Source organism: Oncorhynchus mykiss, chromosome 3 (assembly GCF_013265735.2).
Source record: "Oncorhynchus mykiss isolate Arlee chromosome 3, USDA_OmykA_1.1, whole genome shotgun sequence".
In the NCBI taxonomy this organism is placed as follows: domain Eukaryota; kingdom Metazoa; phylum Chordata; class Actinopteri; order Salmoniformes; family Salmonidae; genus Oncorhynchus; species Oncorhynchus mykiss.
Window position 1 is genome coordinate 83061624 of NC_048567.1, and position 16607 is coordinate 83078230.

The window sequence follows — 16607 nt, forward strand, 5'->3', positions numbered from 1 at the left end:
CACTAAACCCGCCACTGACCCGCTACTGAGCCTCCACTAAACCCGCCACTGACCCACTACTGAGCCTCCACTAAACCCACCACTGACCCGCTACTGAGCCCCCACTAAATCCGCGACTGACCCGCTACTGAGCCTCCACTAAACCCGCAACTGCCCCGCCACTGACCCGCCACTAACCCGATACTGAGCCTCCACTAAACCGGCCACTGACCCGCCACTGCCCCGCTCCTGAGCCTCCACTAAACCCGCCACTGACCCACCTCTGATCCGCTACTGAGCCTCCACTAAACCCGCCACTGACCCGCTACTGAGCCTCCACTAAACCCACCACTGACCCGCTACTGAGCCCCCACTAAATCCGCCACTGACCCGCTACTGACCTGCTACTGAGCCTCCACTTAACCCGCCACTGACCCGCTACTGAGCCTACACTAAACCCGCCACTGACCCGCTACTGATCCTCCACTAAACCCGCCACTGACCCACTACTGAGCCTCCACTAAACCCACCACTGACCCGCTACTGAGCCCCCACTAAATCCGCCACTGACCCGCTACTGACCCGCTACTGAGCCTCCACTAAACACACCACTGACCCGCTACTGAGCCTCCACTAAACACGCCACTGACCCGCTACTGAGCCTCCACTAAACCTGCCACTGACCCGCTACTGAGCCTCCACTAAACCCGCCACTGACCCTCTACTGAGCCTCCACTAAACCCACCACTGACCCACTACTGACCCGCTACTGAGCCTCCACTAAACCCGCTACTGAGCCTCCACTAAACCCGCCACTGACCCGCCACTGACCCGCTACTGACCCGCTACTGAGCCTCCACTAAACCCGCCACTGACCCTCAACTGACCCGCGACTGACCCGCTACTGAGCCTCCACTAAACCCGCCACTGCCCCGCCACTGACCCGCCACTAACCCGCTACTGAGCCTCCACTAAACCCGCCACTGACCCGCCACTGCCCCGCTACTGAGCCTCCACTAAACCCGCCACTGACCCACCTCTGATCCGCTACTGAGCCTCCACTAAACCCGCCACTGACCCACCACTGAGCCTCCACTAAACCCACCACTGACCCGCTACTGAGCCCCCACTAAATCCGCCACTGACCCGCTACTGACCTGCTACTGAGCCTCCACTTAACCCGCCACTGACCCGCTACTGAGCCTCCACTAAACCCGCCACTGACCCGCTACTGATCCTCCACTAAACCCGCCACTGACCCACTACTGAGCCTCCACTAAACCCACCACTGACCCGCTACTGAGCCCCCACTAAATCCGCCACTGACCCGCTACTGACCCGCTACTGAGCCTCCACTAAACACGCCACTGACCCGCTACTGAGCCTCCACTAAACCTGCCACTGACCTGCTACTGAGCCTCCACTAAACCTGCCATTGACCTGCTACTGAGCCTCCACTAAACCCGCCACTGACCCGCTACTGACCCGCTACTGAGCCTCCACTAAAAACGCCACTGACACGCCACTGACCCGCTACTGAGCCCCCACTAAACCTGCCATTGACGCGCTACTGAGCCTCCACTAATCCCGCCACTGACCCGCTACTGACCCGCTACTGAGCTTCCACTAAACCCGCCACTGACCCGCCACTGACCCGCTACTGAGCCTCCACTAAACCCGCCACTGACCCGCTACTGAGCCTCCACTAAACCCGCCACTGACCCGCTACTGAGCCTCCACTAAACCTGCCACTGACCTGCTACTGAGCCTCCACTAAACCCGCCACTGACCTGCTACTGAGCCTCCACTAAACCCACCACTGACCCGCTACTGAGCCTCCACTAAACCTGCCAATGACCCGCTACTGAGCATCCACTAAACCCGCCACTGACCCGCTACTGAGCCTCCACTAAACCTGCTAATGAGCCTCCACTAAACCTGCTAATGAGCCTCCACTGACCCGCTACTGAGCCTCCACTAAACCCGCCACTGACCCGCCACTGACCCGCTACCGACCCGCTACTGAGCCTCCACTAAACCCGCTACTGAGCCTCCACTAAACCCGCCACTGACCCTCCACTGACCCGCTACTGACTCGCTACTGAACCTCCACTAAACCTGCCACTGACCCGCTACTGAGCCTCCACTAAACCCGCCACTGACCCACTACTGAGCCTCCACTAAACCCACCACTGACCCACTACTGACCCGCTACTGAGCCTCCACTAAACCCGCTACTGAGCCTCCACTAAACCCGCCACTGACCCGCCACTGACCCGCTACTGACCCGCTACTGAGCCTCCACTAAACCCGCCACTGACCCTCAACTGACCCGCTACTGACCCGCTACTGAGCCTCCACTAAACCCGCCACTGACCCGCTACTGACACGCTACTGAGACTCAACTAAACCTGCCACTGACCCGCAACTGAGCCTCCACTAAACCCGCCACTGACCTGCTACTGAGCCTCCACTAAACCCGCCACTGCTATCACCTCTCCTCTCTTTAACCCAGGACCAGCCAACTCTCAGGGACGACAAGACAGACTCCTTGCCCGCTCTTCCCTCTTTCCTACATCTCTCACCTCTCTCCCTTTTCTCCCTCTCTCCCACCTCTCTCCCTGTCACTGCTTGCCTCTGGTCCGCTCTGACACATGAGGGTCTACAGGAACAGGGAGGGCTGTTAGGGAGGACATATGTCTTGCCCTCTCTCCCATCACTGCGTCTGTCTCTCCTCTCTTTAACAAGGCCAGCTATTTCTCCCTGCCCCCTCTTCCCTCTCTCCCTCTCTCCCACCTCTGTCCCACCTTTCTCCCACCTCTCTCCCTCTCTCTCCCTTTTCTCCCACCTCTCTCCCTTTTCTCCCACCTCTCTCCCACCTCTCTCCCTCTCTCCCTCTCTCTCCCACCTCTCTCCCTTTTCTCCCTCTCTCCCACTCTCCCTCTCTCCCACCTCTTTCCCTCTCTCTCCCTCTCTCCCTCTCTCCCTCTCTCCCACCTCTCTCCCTCTCTCCCTCTCTCTCCCTCTCTCCCACCTCTCCCACCTCTCCCCCGTCACTGCATGCCTCTGGCCCCACATCGGGATCTACAGCCCTCCCAGAAGCAGGGGCAAGGATATGTGGCCAGCCCACAACCCCACAGGCAGGTACCTTTTCATAGGCAGACCGCAGCCCTCCCTGCCACCTTCCCTGGCCACGCCAGGGCCCGCTAGCTCTGTGACACACAGTGATGTCGACAGCTTGTCACCAGCAGCCACCAGCCTCTTCCTGTTGAGAAAGATGGTCATGTCCACAGGGACCCAGCACCTGTCATAGCCTGTCCTCGTCTTCAAGGTATGTGTCATATTCTGTCCTCGTCTTCAAGGTACGTGTCATATCCTGTCCTCGTCTTCAAGGTATGTGTCATATTCTGTCCTCGTCTTCAAGGTACGTGGCATATCCTTGTCTTCAAGGTAAGTGTCATATCCTGTCCTCGTCTTCAAGGTACGTGTCATATCCTGTCCTCGTCTTCAAGGTATGTGTCATATCCTGTCCTCGTCTTCAAGGTATGTGTCATATCCTGTCCTCGTCTTCAAGGTACGTGTCATATCCTGTCCTCGTCTTCAAGGTAAGTGTCATATCCTGTCCTCGTCTTCAAGGTACGTGTCATATCCTGTCCTCGTCTTCAAGGTATGTGTCATATCCTGTCCTCGTCTTCAAGGTACGTGTCATATCCTGTCCTCGTCTTCAAGGTATGTGTCATATCCTGTCCTCGTCTTCAAGGTACGTGTCATATCCTGTCCTCGTCTTCAAGGTATGTGTCATATTCTGTCCTCGTCTTCAAGGTACGTGGCATATCCTTGTCTTCAAGGTAAGTGTCATATCCTGTCCTCGTCTTCAAGGTACGTGTCATATCCTGTCCTCGTCTTCAAGGTATGTGTCATATCCTGTCCTCGTCTTCAAGGTATGTGTCATATCCTGTCCTCGTCTTCAAGGTACGTGTCATATCCTGTCCTCGTCTTCAAGGTAAGTGTCATATCCTGTCCTCGTCTTCAAGGTACGTGTCATATCCTGTCCTCGTCTTCAAGGTATGTGTCATATCCTGTCCTCGTCTTCAAGGTACGTGTCATATCCTGTCCTCGTCTTCAAGGTATGTGTCATATCCTGTCCTCGTCTTCAAGGTACGTGTCATATCCTGTCCTCGTCTTCAAGGTACGTGTCATATACTTGTCTTCAAGGTAAGTGTCATATCCTGTCCTCGTCTTCAAGGTACGTGTCATATCCTGTCCTCGTCTTCAACATATGTGTCATATCCTGTCTTCGTCTTCAAGGTACGTGTCATATCCTGTCCTCGTCTTCAAGGTACGGATCCTATTCTGTGCTCGTCTTTAAGGTAAGTGTCATATCCTGTCCTCATCTTCACCTGCATGGCTGCCAGGTGACTCAGGAGGAGATATATCTCTGTCTGTCTCTAGTCTATGAAGTATAATAAACTTCATAGGCTAACAGACTTCATAGACTTCATAGACTAATAGACTTCATAGACTAATAAACTTCATAGACTAATAAACTTCATAGACTAATAAACTTCATAGACTTCAGAGACTAATAGATGTCATAGACTAACAGGCTAATAGACTAATATACTAATAGACTAATAGATTAATATACTTCATAGACTAATAGACTAATATAATAATAGACTAATAGATTAATATACTTCATAGACTAATAGACTTCATAGACTAATAGACTAATAGACAAATAGACCAATATACTAATAGATGAATATACGTCATAGAATAATAGACTTCATAGACTAATAGACTAATAGACCAATATACTTCATAGACTAATATACTTCATAGACTTCATTGACAAATAGACTAATAGACTAATAGACAAATAGACAAATAGACTAATATACTTCATAGACTAATATGCTAATATACTAATAGACTTCATAGACTAATAGACAAATAGACCAATATACTTCATAGACTAATATACTTCATAGACTTCATTGACAAATAGACTAATAGACTAATAGACAAATAGACAAATAGACTAATATACTTCATAGACTAATATGCTAATATACTAATAGACTTCATAGACTTCATAGACTAATATACTAATAGACTTCATAGACTTCATAGACTAATAGATATCATAGACTAAAAGACTTCATAGACTAATATACTAATAGACTTCATAGACTAATATACTAATAGACTAATAGACTTCATAGACTAATAGACTAATAGACTTCATAGACTAATAGACTTCATAGACTAATAGACAAATATACTTCATAGACTAATAAACTAATAGACTAATATACTAATAGACAAATAGACTAATAGACTAATAGACTTCATAGACCAATAGACTAATAGACAAATAGACCAATATACTTAATAGACTAATATACTTCATAGACTTCATTGACAAATAGACTAATAGACTAATAGACAAATAGACTAATAGACTTCATAGACTAATAGACTAAGACTTCATATACTAATAGACTAATAGACTTCATAGACTAAAAGACTAATAGACTTCATAGACTAATATACTAATAGACTAATAGACTTCATAGACTAATATACTAATAGACTTCATAGACTTCATAGACTAATAGACTTCATAGACTAATTGACTTCATAGACTAATAGACTTCATAGACTAATAGACTAAGACTTCATATACTAATAGACTAATAGACTTCATAGACTAAAAGACTAATAGACTTCATAGACTAATATACTAATAGACTAATAGACTTCATAGACTAATATACTAATAGACTTCATAGACTAATAGACTAATAGACTAAGACTTCATAGACTAATATACTTAATAGACTAATAGACTAAGACTTCATAGACTAATAGACTTCATAGACTAATAGACTTCATAGACTTCATAGACTAATGGACTTCATAGACTAAGACTTCATAGACTAATAGACTTCATAGACTAATATACTTCATAGACTAATAGACTAAGACGTAATAGACTAATAGACTTCATAGACTAATATACTAATAGACTTCATATACTTTAGACTTCATAGACTAATAGACTAGTAGACTTCATAGACTAATAGACTAAGACGTCATAGACGAATAGACTTCATAGACTAATATACTAATAGACTTCAGACTTTAGACTTCTTAGACTAATAGACTTCATAGACTAATAGACTTCATAGACTAATAGACTTCATAGACTAATATACTAATAGACTTCATAGACTTTAGACTTCATAGACTAATAGACTAGTAGACTTCATAGACTAATAGACTAAGACGTCATAGACGAATAGACTTCATAGACTAATATACTAATAGACTTCATAGACTTTAGACTTCTTAGACTAATAGACTTCATAGACTAATAGACTTCATAGACTAATAGACTTCATAGACTAATATACTAATAGACTTCATAGACTTTAGACTTCATAGACTAATAGACTTCATAGACTAATAGACTAATTAGACTTCATAGACTAAAAGACTTCATTGACTAGTAGACTTCATAGACTTCATAGACTAATAGACTAATAGACTTCATAGACTTCATAGACTAGTAGACTTCATAGACTAATATACTAATAGACTTCACAGACTTTAGACTTCATAGACTAATAGACTTCATAGACTAATAGACTTCATAGACTAATAGACTAATTAGACTTCATAGACTAATTGACTTCATAGACTAGTAGACTTCATAGACTTCATAGACTAATAGACTAATATACTTCATAGACTTCATAGACTAGTAGACTTCATAGACTAATATACTAATAGACTTCACAGACTTTAGACTTCATAGACTAATAGACTTCATAGACTAATAGACTAATTAGACTTCATAGACTAATAGACTTCGTAGACGTCATAGACTTCATAGACTAATAGACTAATAGACTTCATAGACTAATAGACTAATTAGACTTCATAGACTAATAGACTTCATAGACTAGTAGACGTCATAGACTTCATAGACTAATAGACTACTAGACTTCATAGACTTCATAGACTAATAGACTAAGACGTCATAGACTTCATAGACTAATATACTAATAGACCTCATAGACTTTAGACTTCATAGACTAATAGACTTCATAGACTAATAGACTTCATAGACTAATAGACTTCATAGACTAATATACTAATATACTTCATAGACTTTAGACTTCATAGACTAATTAGACTTCATAGACTAATAGACTTCATAGACTAGTAGACGTCATAGACTTCATAGACTAATAGACTAAGACGTCATAGAATTCATAGACTAATATACTAATAGACTTCATAGACTTTAGACTTCATAGACTAATAGACTTCATAGACTAATAGACTTAATAGACTTCATAGACTTTAGACTTCATAGACTAATAGACTTCATAGACTAATAGACTTCATAGACTAATATACTAATAGACTTCATAGACTTTAGACTTCATAGACTAATAGACTTCATAGACTAATAGACTTAATAGACTTCATAGACTTTAGACTTCATAGACTAATAGACTTCATAGACTAATATACTAATAGACTTCATAGACTAATAGACTAATAGACTTCATAGACTAATAGACTAATAGACTTCATATACTAATAGACTTCATAGACTAATAGACTTCATAGACTAGTAGACTTCATAGACTAATAGACTTCATAGACTAATATACTAATAGACTTCATAGACTTTAGACTTCATAGACTAATTTACTAATAGACTTCATAGACTTTAGACTTCATAGACTAATAGACTTCATAGACTAATATACTAATAGACTTCATAGACTTTAGACTTCATAGACTAATAGCCTTTAGACTTCATAGACTAATATACTAATAGACTTTATAGACTAATAGACTAATAGACTAATATACTTCATCAAGCTGCTGGGACGTTACTGTATGGTGTGTTTCTGTTCTTATCACACAGAAGATGAAAGGTCCTCAGAAGAGACTTCAGCCTCGTGTACCCAGACTGGGCAAAATTGGCAAAGACAATTCAGCCCACTGTCTATAGTAGGAAACAGTTATCAATCACTAGTCAGCCCACTGTCTATAGTAAGACACAGTTATCAATCACTAGTCAGCCCACTGTTTATAGTAGGAGACAGTTATCAATCACTAGTCAGCCCACTGTCTATAGTAGGAAACAGTTATCAATCACTAGTTAGCCCACTGTCTATAGTAGGAAACAGTTATCAATCACTAGTCAGCCCACTGTCTATAGCCCACTGTCTATAGTAGGAAACAGTTATCAATCACTAGTCAGCCCACTGTCTATAGCCCACTGTCTATAGTGGGACACAGTTATCAATCACTAGTCAGCCCACTGTCTAAAGTAGGAGACAGTTATCAATCACTAGTCAGCCCACTGTCTATAGTAGGAAACATACTCGTCGCCAAACCCACTGGCTCCAGGTCATCTATAAGTCTATGCTAGGTAAAGCCCCGCCTTATCTCAGCTCACTGGTCACCAAAGCAACAAACACCCACCCGTAGCATGCGCTCCAGCAGGTATATCTAACTGGTCATCCCCAATGACTGGAACGAACAAAAACCACTAAAGCTGGAGACTCCCTCTCTTTAATCACCAGCTGTCAGAGCAGCTCACAGATCACTGCACCTGTACATAGCCCATCTGTAAACAGCCCATCTATCTACCTACCTCATCCCCATACTGTATTTATTTATTTATCTTGCTCCTTTGCACCCCAGTATCTCTACTTGCACATTCATCTTCTGCACATCCACCATTCCAGTGTTTAATATATTATATTGTAATTACTTTGCCACCATGGCCTATGTATTGCCTTACCTCTCTTATCTCACCTCATTTGCACATGCTGTATATAGACTTTTCTACTGTATTATTGACTGTATGTTTGTTTTACTCCATGTGTAACTCTGTGTTGTTGTTTGTGTCGAACTGCTTTGCTTTATCTTGGCTGGGTTGCAGTTGTAAATGAGAACTTGTTCTCAACTGGCCTACATGGTTAAATAAAGGTGTTCTCAACTAGCCTACCTGGTTAAATAAATGTGTTCTCAACTGGCCTACATGGTTAAATAAAGGTGAAATAAAAATAAATATATAACAACCTCAGCCAACTGTCTATAGTAGGAAACAGACTTGTTATCATTCAACCACGTATATCACATGGAGTCAAGACCCCATAGTTCAAATTACACTAAACATTTGTGAGTGAGTGTGTGAGTGAGTGAGTGAGTGAGTGAGTGAGTGAGTGAGTGAGTGAGTGAGTGAGTGAGTGAGTGTGTGTGTGTGTGTGTGAGTGAGTGTGCATGCGTGTGATATTGAATAAAAATGTTTTCCGATTAGCAGACGCTTTATTTTACAGTAGTAATGTTATATTACATTAGTGTTATATTACAGTAGTGTTATCTCCCAGTAGTGTTATTTTACAGTAGTAATGCTATATTACAGTAGAGTTATATTACAGTAGTGTTATATTACAGTAATGTTATATTACAGTAGTGTTACCCCACCAGTAGTGTTATCCCACCAGTAGTGTTATCTTCCAGTAGTGTTATTTTACAGTAATGTTATATTACAGTAGAGTTATATTACAGTAATGTTATCTTACAGTAGTGTTATTTTACAGTAGTGTTATCTTACAGTAATGTTACATTACAGTAATGTTATTTTACAGTAGTGTTATCTTACATTAGTGTTATTTTACAGTAATGTTATCTTAGTGATGTTATATTACAGTAGTGTTATCTTACAGTAGTGTTATTTTACAGGAGTGTTATCTTACAGTAATGTTATCTTAGTGATGTTATATTACAGTAGTGTTATCTTACAGTAGTGTTATCTTACAGTAATGTTATTTTACAGGAGTGTTATCTTAGTGATGTTATATTACAGTAGTGTTATTTTACAGTAATGTTATCTTACAGTAATGTTATTTTACAGGAGTGTTATCTTAGTGATGTTATATTACAGGAGTGTTATCTTAGTGATGTTATATTACAGTAGTGTTATATTACAGTAGTGTTATTTTACAGTAATGTTGGCACAACTTTTTGTTTGCACCGATGGTAGGTAGATGGCAAAGCATGGCATAGTAGCGATGCCATGTGTGCGTGGAGAGATGGGGGTGAAGAACATCTCCTTACCTGGCAGTTCACATCCCAGGACCTCCAGCCTCATCCCTATCCCAGCAGGAGACCACCTCTCTGGGTAGATCCTGATGAACTGAGCCGTTATCTCCTCAAACCGACGGATCTCTGGAGTGTCGTAGTGTGTGTTTCCCTCAAAAATCTGTAGCAGAGACAATGAGAAGAGATGTATAAATCTGTAGCAGAGACAATGAGAAGAGAGATGTATAAATCTGTAGCAGAGACAATGAGAAGAGAGATGTATAAATCTGTAGCAGAGACAATGAGAAGAGAGATGTATAAATCTGTAGCAGAGACAATGAGAAGAGATGTATAAATCTGTAGCAGAGACAATGAGAAGAGAGATGTATAAATCTGTAGCAGAGACAATGAGAAGAGAGATGTATAAATCTGTAGCAGAGACAATGAGAAGAGAGATGTATAAATCTGTAGCAGAGACACTGAGAAGAGAGATGTATAAATCTGTAGCAGAGACACTGAGAAGAGAGATGTATAAATCTGTAGCAGAGACACTGAGAAGAGAGATGTATAAATCTGTAGCAGAGACACTGAGAAGAGAGATGTATAAATCTGTAGCAGAGACAATGAGAAGAGAGATGTATAAATCTGTAGCAGAGACAATGAGAAGAGAGATGTATAAATCTGTAGCAGAGACAATGAGAAGAGAGATGTATAAATCTGTAGCAGAGACACTGACCACGTTTCCACCTACAGTATGCGAGTAAAGTCATACTGTATAAAAACAGCTGTGATGGAAACAGGACGTTCCTGTACAATTTTATAAATCCCGATAAATAAATTGTTCGTTCGACATGGTGGGATCTTTTTTGTGTCGGTAAAATCTATTGGAAACACATTTTATGGGCGAATATTGATATAATAATAATTAATAATATATATAATAACAATGATATCAAAGTCACGTGACGGTGTCTGGTCCACTACGACTCAGGAAAACATGCCGTTTATTAGGCAACGCATGCCGTTTGACAAAGACCAATATCGTCGCTCTCCTCCATAGCAATATTCTCCATAGTAATCGCATCGTTCAGCAGGGACACAACTATCACTAGAGATGGAAACACGTATCAAATAAAAATGGAATATTCAACAAGAAAACTTAGGTGAAGAAGTACATTTTGTGTGCACTATGTCATCACGTGCCCTATGTCATCACGTGCACTATGTCATCACGTGCCCTATGTCATCACGTGCCCTATGTCATCACGTGCACTGTCATAACGTGCCCTATGTCATCACGTGCACTATGTCATCACGTGCACTATGTCATCACGTGCCCTATGTCATCACGTGCACTATGTCATAACATGCCCTATGTCATCACGTGCCCTATGTCATCACATGCCCTATGTCACCACGTGCTCTATGTCATCACGTGCCCTATGTCATCACGTGCCCTATGTCATCATGTGCCCTATGTCATCACGTGCACTATGTCATCATGTGCCCTATGTTATCACGTGCACTATGTCATCACGTGCCCTATGTCATCACGTGCCCTATGTCATCACGTGCCCTATGTCACCATGTGCCCTATGTCATCACATGCCCTATGTCATCACGTGCCCTATGTCATCACATGCCCTGTCATCACATGCCCTATGTCATCACGTGCCCTATGTCACCATGTGCCCTATGTCATCACATGCCCTATGTCATCACCTGCCCTATGTGTGTGTGTGTGTGGTTGTGTGTGTGTGTGTGTGTGTGTGTGTGTGTGTGTGGTTTTGTGTGTGTGTGTGTGGTTGTGTGTGTGTGTGTGTGGTTGTGTGTGTGTGTTTGTGTGTGTCGGTGTGTGTGTGTGTGTGTATTTCTCTAAACTGCCTACTGGAGCATAGTACTACTATAGTAATATAATCTGAGTTGGTGGCAGAACAGAGACGTTTTTAATTAACACACAATAAATGTTATCAGAGCAGCTCTCAGCAGTTATCACTCTAATGGAATTATTTTCTTTCCAAACTGAAGGACGCAGGAGGGAGACTTGTCTCTGAATGTGACGGCTCTGAAACTGAGTTCCCAATACTACACTATTCACTATACAGTGCACTTCTTTTGAAAAGTAGTCAAAACTAGTGCACTATATAGGGAATAGTGTACTATTTGAGTGTAGAGGATAAATACCCATGAATTAGAAAATTGTGTGTGTTGTGTGGTGTGTGTGTGAGTGTGTGTGGTGTGCTGTGTGGTGTGTTTGTTGTGTGGTGTGTTTGTTGTGTGGGGTGTGTGTGTGTGTGTGTGGTGTGTGTGTGGTGTGTGCGTGGTGTTGTGTGGTGTATGTGTTGTGTGTGGTGGTGTGTGTGTGTGTGTGTGGTGTGTGTGTGGTGTGGTGTTGTGTGTGGTGTGTGTGGTGTGTGTGTGTGGTGTGTGTGTGTGTGTGTGTGTGTGTGTGTGGTGTGTGGTGTGTGTGTGTGTGTGTGGTGTGGGTGTGTGTGTGTGTGTGTGGTATGTGTGTGTGTGGTGTGTGTGTGGTGTGTGTGTGTGGTGTATGTGTTGTGTGTGGTGGTGTGTGTGTGGTGTGTGGTGTGTGTGTGTGTGTGTGTGTGGTGTGTGTGTGGTGTGGGTGTGGTGTGGTGTTGTGTGTGGTGTGTGTGGTGTGTGGTGTGTGTGTGTGTGGTGTGTGGTGTGTGTGTGTGTGTGTGTGTGTGTGTGTGTGGTGTGTGGTGTGTGTGTGGTGTGGGTGTGTGTATGTGTGTGTGGTATGTGTGTGTGTGGTGTGTGTGTGGTGTGTGTGTGTGGTGTGTGTGGTGTGTGTGTGTGTGGTGTGTGTGTATGTGTGTGGTGTGTGTGTGTGTGTGGTGTGTGTGGTGTGTGTGTGTGTGTGTGTGTGTGTGTGTGTGTGTGTGTGTGTGTGTGTGTGTGTGTGTGTGTGTGTGTGTGTGTGTGTGTGTGTGTGTGTGGTGTGTGTGTGTGTGGTGTGTGTGTGTGTGTGTGTGTGTGTGTGGTGTGTGTGTGTGTGTGTGTGTGTGTGTGTGTGTGTGTGTGTGTGTGTGTGTGTGTGTGTGTGTGTGTGTGAGTGTGTGTGTGTGTGTGTGGTGTGTTCCCCATACCTTAGGATGGCTGGTCTTTCTGTCCAGTATAAAAGTCCAGTCCTTGCCCGTCAGGCTGTAAGACACGCGGTACTTCCTGACGAAGGCCCTGTTCTCAGCCGAGGTACTCCCCTCCACTGTCCTGACTCCCTGGGTGATGACGCCTCGTACGGTCTTGGGGACCCCCAAGTCCACCTGGATCACAACAAATCACACCGACGGAAAGATGAAGTGATTTAAAACACTTTACAGTGACATAGATAAACAGACAGAAGGCAACACAAGGTAAGGAACAGCATACACCTGTTGTATTCAGCATTTCACTGTGAGGTCTACTACACCTGTTGTATTCAGCATTTCACTGTGAGGTATACTACACCTGTTGTATTCAGCATTTCACTGTAAGGTCTACTACACCTGTTGTATTCAGCATTTCACTGTGAGGTCTACTACACCTGTTGTATTCAGCATTTCACTGTAAGGTCTACCTACACCTGTTGTATTCAGCATTTCACTGTGAGGTCTACTACACCTGTTGTATTCAGCATTTCACTGTAAGGTCTACCTACACCTGTTGTATTCAGCATTTCACTGTGAGGTCTACTACACCTGTTGTATTCAGCATTTCACTGTGAGGTCTACTACACCTGTTGTATTCAGCATTTCACTGTAAGGGCTACTACACCTGTTGTATTCAGCATTTCACTGTAAGGTCTACCTACACCTGTTGTATTCAGCATTTCACTGTAAGGTCTACTACACCTGTTGTATTCAGCATTTCACTGTGAGGTCTACTATACCTGTTGTATTCAGCATTTCACTGTAAGGTCTACTAAACCTGTTGTATTCAGCATTTCACTGTAAGGTCTACTACACCTGTTGTATTCAGCATTTCACTGTAAGGTCTACTAAACCTGTTGTATTCAGCATTTCACTGTAAGGTCTACTACACCTGTTGTATTCAGCATTTCACTGTGAGGTCTACTACACCTGTTGTATTCAGCATTTCACTGTGAGGTCTAACACACCTGTTGTATTCAGCATTTCACTGTAAGGTCTACTACACCTGTTGTATTCAGCATTTCACTGTGAGGTCTACTACACCTGTTGTATTCAGCATTTCACTGTGAGGTCTAATACACCTGTTGTATTCAGCATTTCACTGTAAGGTCTACTACACCTGTTGTATTCAGCATTTCACTGTGAGGTCTACTACACCTGTTATATTCAGCATTTCACTGTAAGGTATACTACACCTGTTGTATTCAGCATTTCACTGTAAGGTCTACTACACCTGTTGTATTCAGCATTTCACTGTAAGGTCTACTACACCTGTTGTATTCAGCATTTCACTGTAAGGTCTACTACACCTGTTGTATTCAGCATTTCACTGTAAGGTCTACTACACCTGTTGTATTCAAGTATTCAGGTGACAAATACAATCTTATTTGAATTTAAGTTTTCAAACATGAGCTAAAAACCTGCAGAATAATAATTATTTCTGAAATGTTTTTTTAGACACAAACAGTGACAACCAACAGACTTGGCCAGTGTGAAAAGGTCACGTTGTTTACCTGGAGCCACTCCTCCCCGGCCAGAGGCTGTGTTGGGCTAGGGAACCATCCTGACCTGCTGGCTACCAGCCTGGCCGTCCCCATGGAGCCGTGGACATCCCTCATGGATGACGCTGTGATCTGGGAGTCGGGCAGCAGGCCGGACAGCATCCCCTGCATCTCAGAACATGGAGCGTCTGGAAGGGAGAATTGTATTTAAAATATATTCAGGGTCAGTTTCCCAGACACAGATTAAGTTTAGAGAGAATATCCAATGTGTTTGTCCAGACTTAATCTTGCCCGGAAACCGGCACATAGAGTATAGCAATACACACATGACTGAGAATAAAACAAATAACAAAACACAAAGTCAGACAACTTAGTTGATATTATATGGGCACAGAATGGACAGCTAGGGCAGTATATTTTGTTCTTGGTGGGGAGGTTAACGGGGGTAGGGAGGGGAGGGAAACAGGAACGAGGAACGGGGAGGAGAGAGAAAGACGAGAGAGAGAGTGCTGATTGAGCGTTGAGGAAGACTGACAAGGACATTTCAAGGTGAAATCAATGTTTCATGTAGTTATGTCTCAACAGTAAATAATGAAACACAAGCCACTCGTTGGTCTCAAATGGTACCCTCTGCCCTGTATAGTGCACTTCTTTCCACCAGGGCTCATAGGGCTGCGGTCAGAATTAGTGCCCTAAATAGGCACGTCCAAGTGACTTTATTACTATTATCTGTGTGTCTTTAAGAGAAGTTAGTGGGAGACATTTTGACTGCAGGATACTAGCTAGGCAGAGAACAGACCAGAGGAACAGAAACAGTGGGAGATGGAAGGAAAAGAGAATTGCCCTTTACCTAAAAGAGAGTGAGAGAGCAGATCAGATCCCACACACTCCCACAGTGCTCTGTACTACTGCTGGGTGAACAAAGAGCTTTCCCTTCCTCGTAAAAGTGTGAAAATTAAAAAGAAATATGGAAAAGCTAGATATGGAGGGATGAAGAAAGGAGTGAAAGATATAGAGGAGTCAGAGAGAGAAAGACAGACAGACAGACAGACCGAGAGAGAGAGAGAGAGAGAGAGAGAGAGAGAGAGAGAGACAGAGATAGAGACAGAGAGAGAGACAGACACAGAGAGAGAGAGAGAGACAGAGAGAGACAGAGAGAGACACAGAGAGAGAGAGAGAGAGAGAGAGAGAGAGAGACAGAGATAGAGAGACAGAGAGAGAGAGACAGACACAGAGAGAGAGAGAGAGACAGAGAGAGACAGAGAGAGACACAGAGAGAGAGAGAGAGACAGAGATAGAGAGACAGAGAGAGAGAGACAGACACAGAGAGAGACAGAGAGACAGAGAGAGAGAGACAGAGAGAGAGAGACAGACACAGAGAGAGAGAGAGAGACAGAGAGAGACAGAGAGAGACACAGAGAGAGAGAGAGAGACAGAGATAGAGAGACAGAGAGAGAGAGACAGACACAGAGAGAGACAGAGAGACAGAGACAGAGAGAGAGAGACAGAGAGAGAGAGACAGAGAGAGAGAGAGAGAGAGAGAGAGAGAGACAGACACAGAGAGAGAGAGAGAGACAGAGAGAGAGAGACAGAGAGAGAGAGAGAGAGAGATAGAGAGACAGAGAGAGAGAGAGAGACAGAGAGAACCCATTGCCCTTTATGGTTGTGATGTCTGGGGTCCGCTCACCGACCAATAATTCACTAAATGGGACAAACAAGAAATTGAGAGACTGCATGCAGAATTCTGCAAAAAATATCCTCTGTGTACAACGTAAAACACCAAATAATGCATGCAGAGCAGAATTAGGCCGATATCAGCTAAGCAAGCTGGTCCTGGGGCTCTGTTCACCAACAC

At 43.4% G+C, this 16607-nt stretch overlaps 1 protein-coding gene across 1 annotated transcript in view; it reads right to left on the reverse strand.

Moving 5' to 3' along the window:
* The window catches only part of LOC110504940 (neuropilin-2-like), a gene marked incomplete at its 5' end in the record, with an annotated part of 288221 nt that overhangs the window by 156138 nt on the left and 115476 nt on the right, over positions 1-16607 (reverse strand). Inside the window, 3 exons of the mRNA XM_036965260.1 lie at positions 10138-10282; positions 13212-13385; positions 14765-14940. Of these exons, the coding sequence (XP_036821155.1) occupies positions 10138-10282; positions 13212-13385; positions 14765-14940 (495 nt within the window). The remainder of the gene's footprint in view (positions 1-10137; positions 10283-13211; positions 13386-14764; positions 14941-16607) is intronic.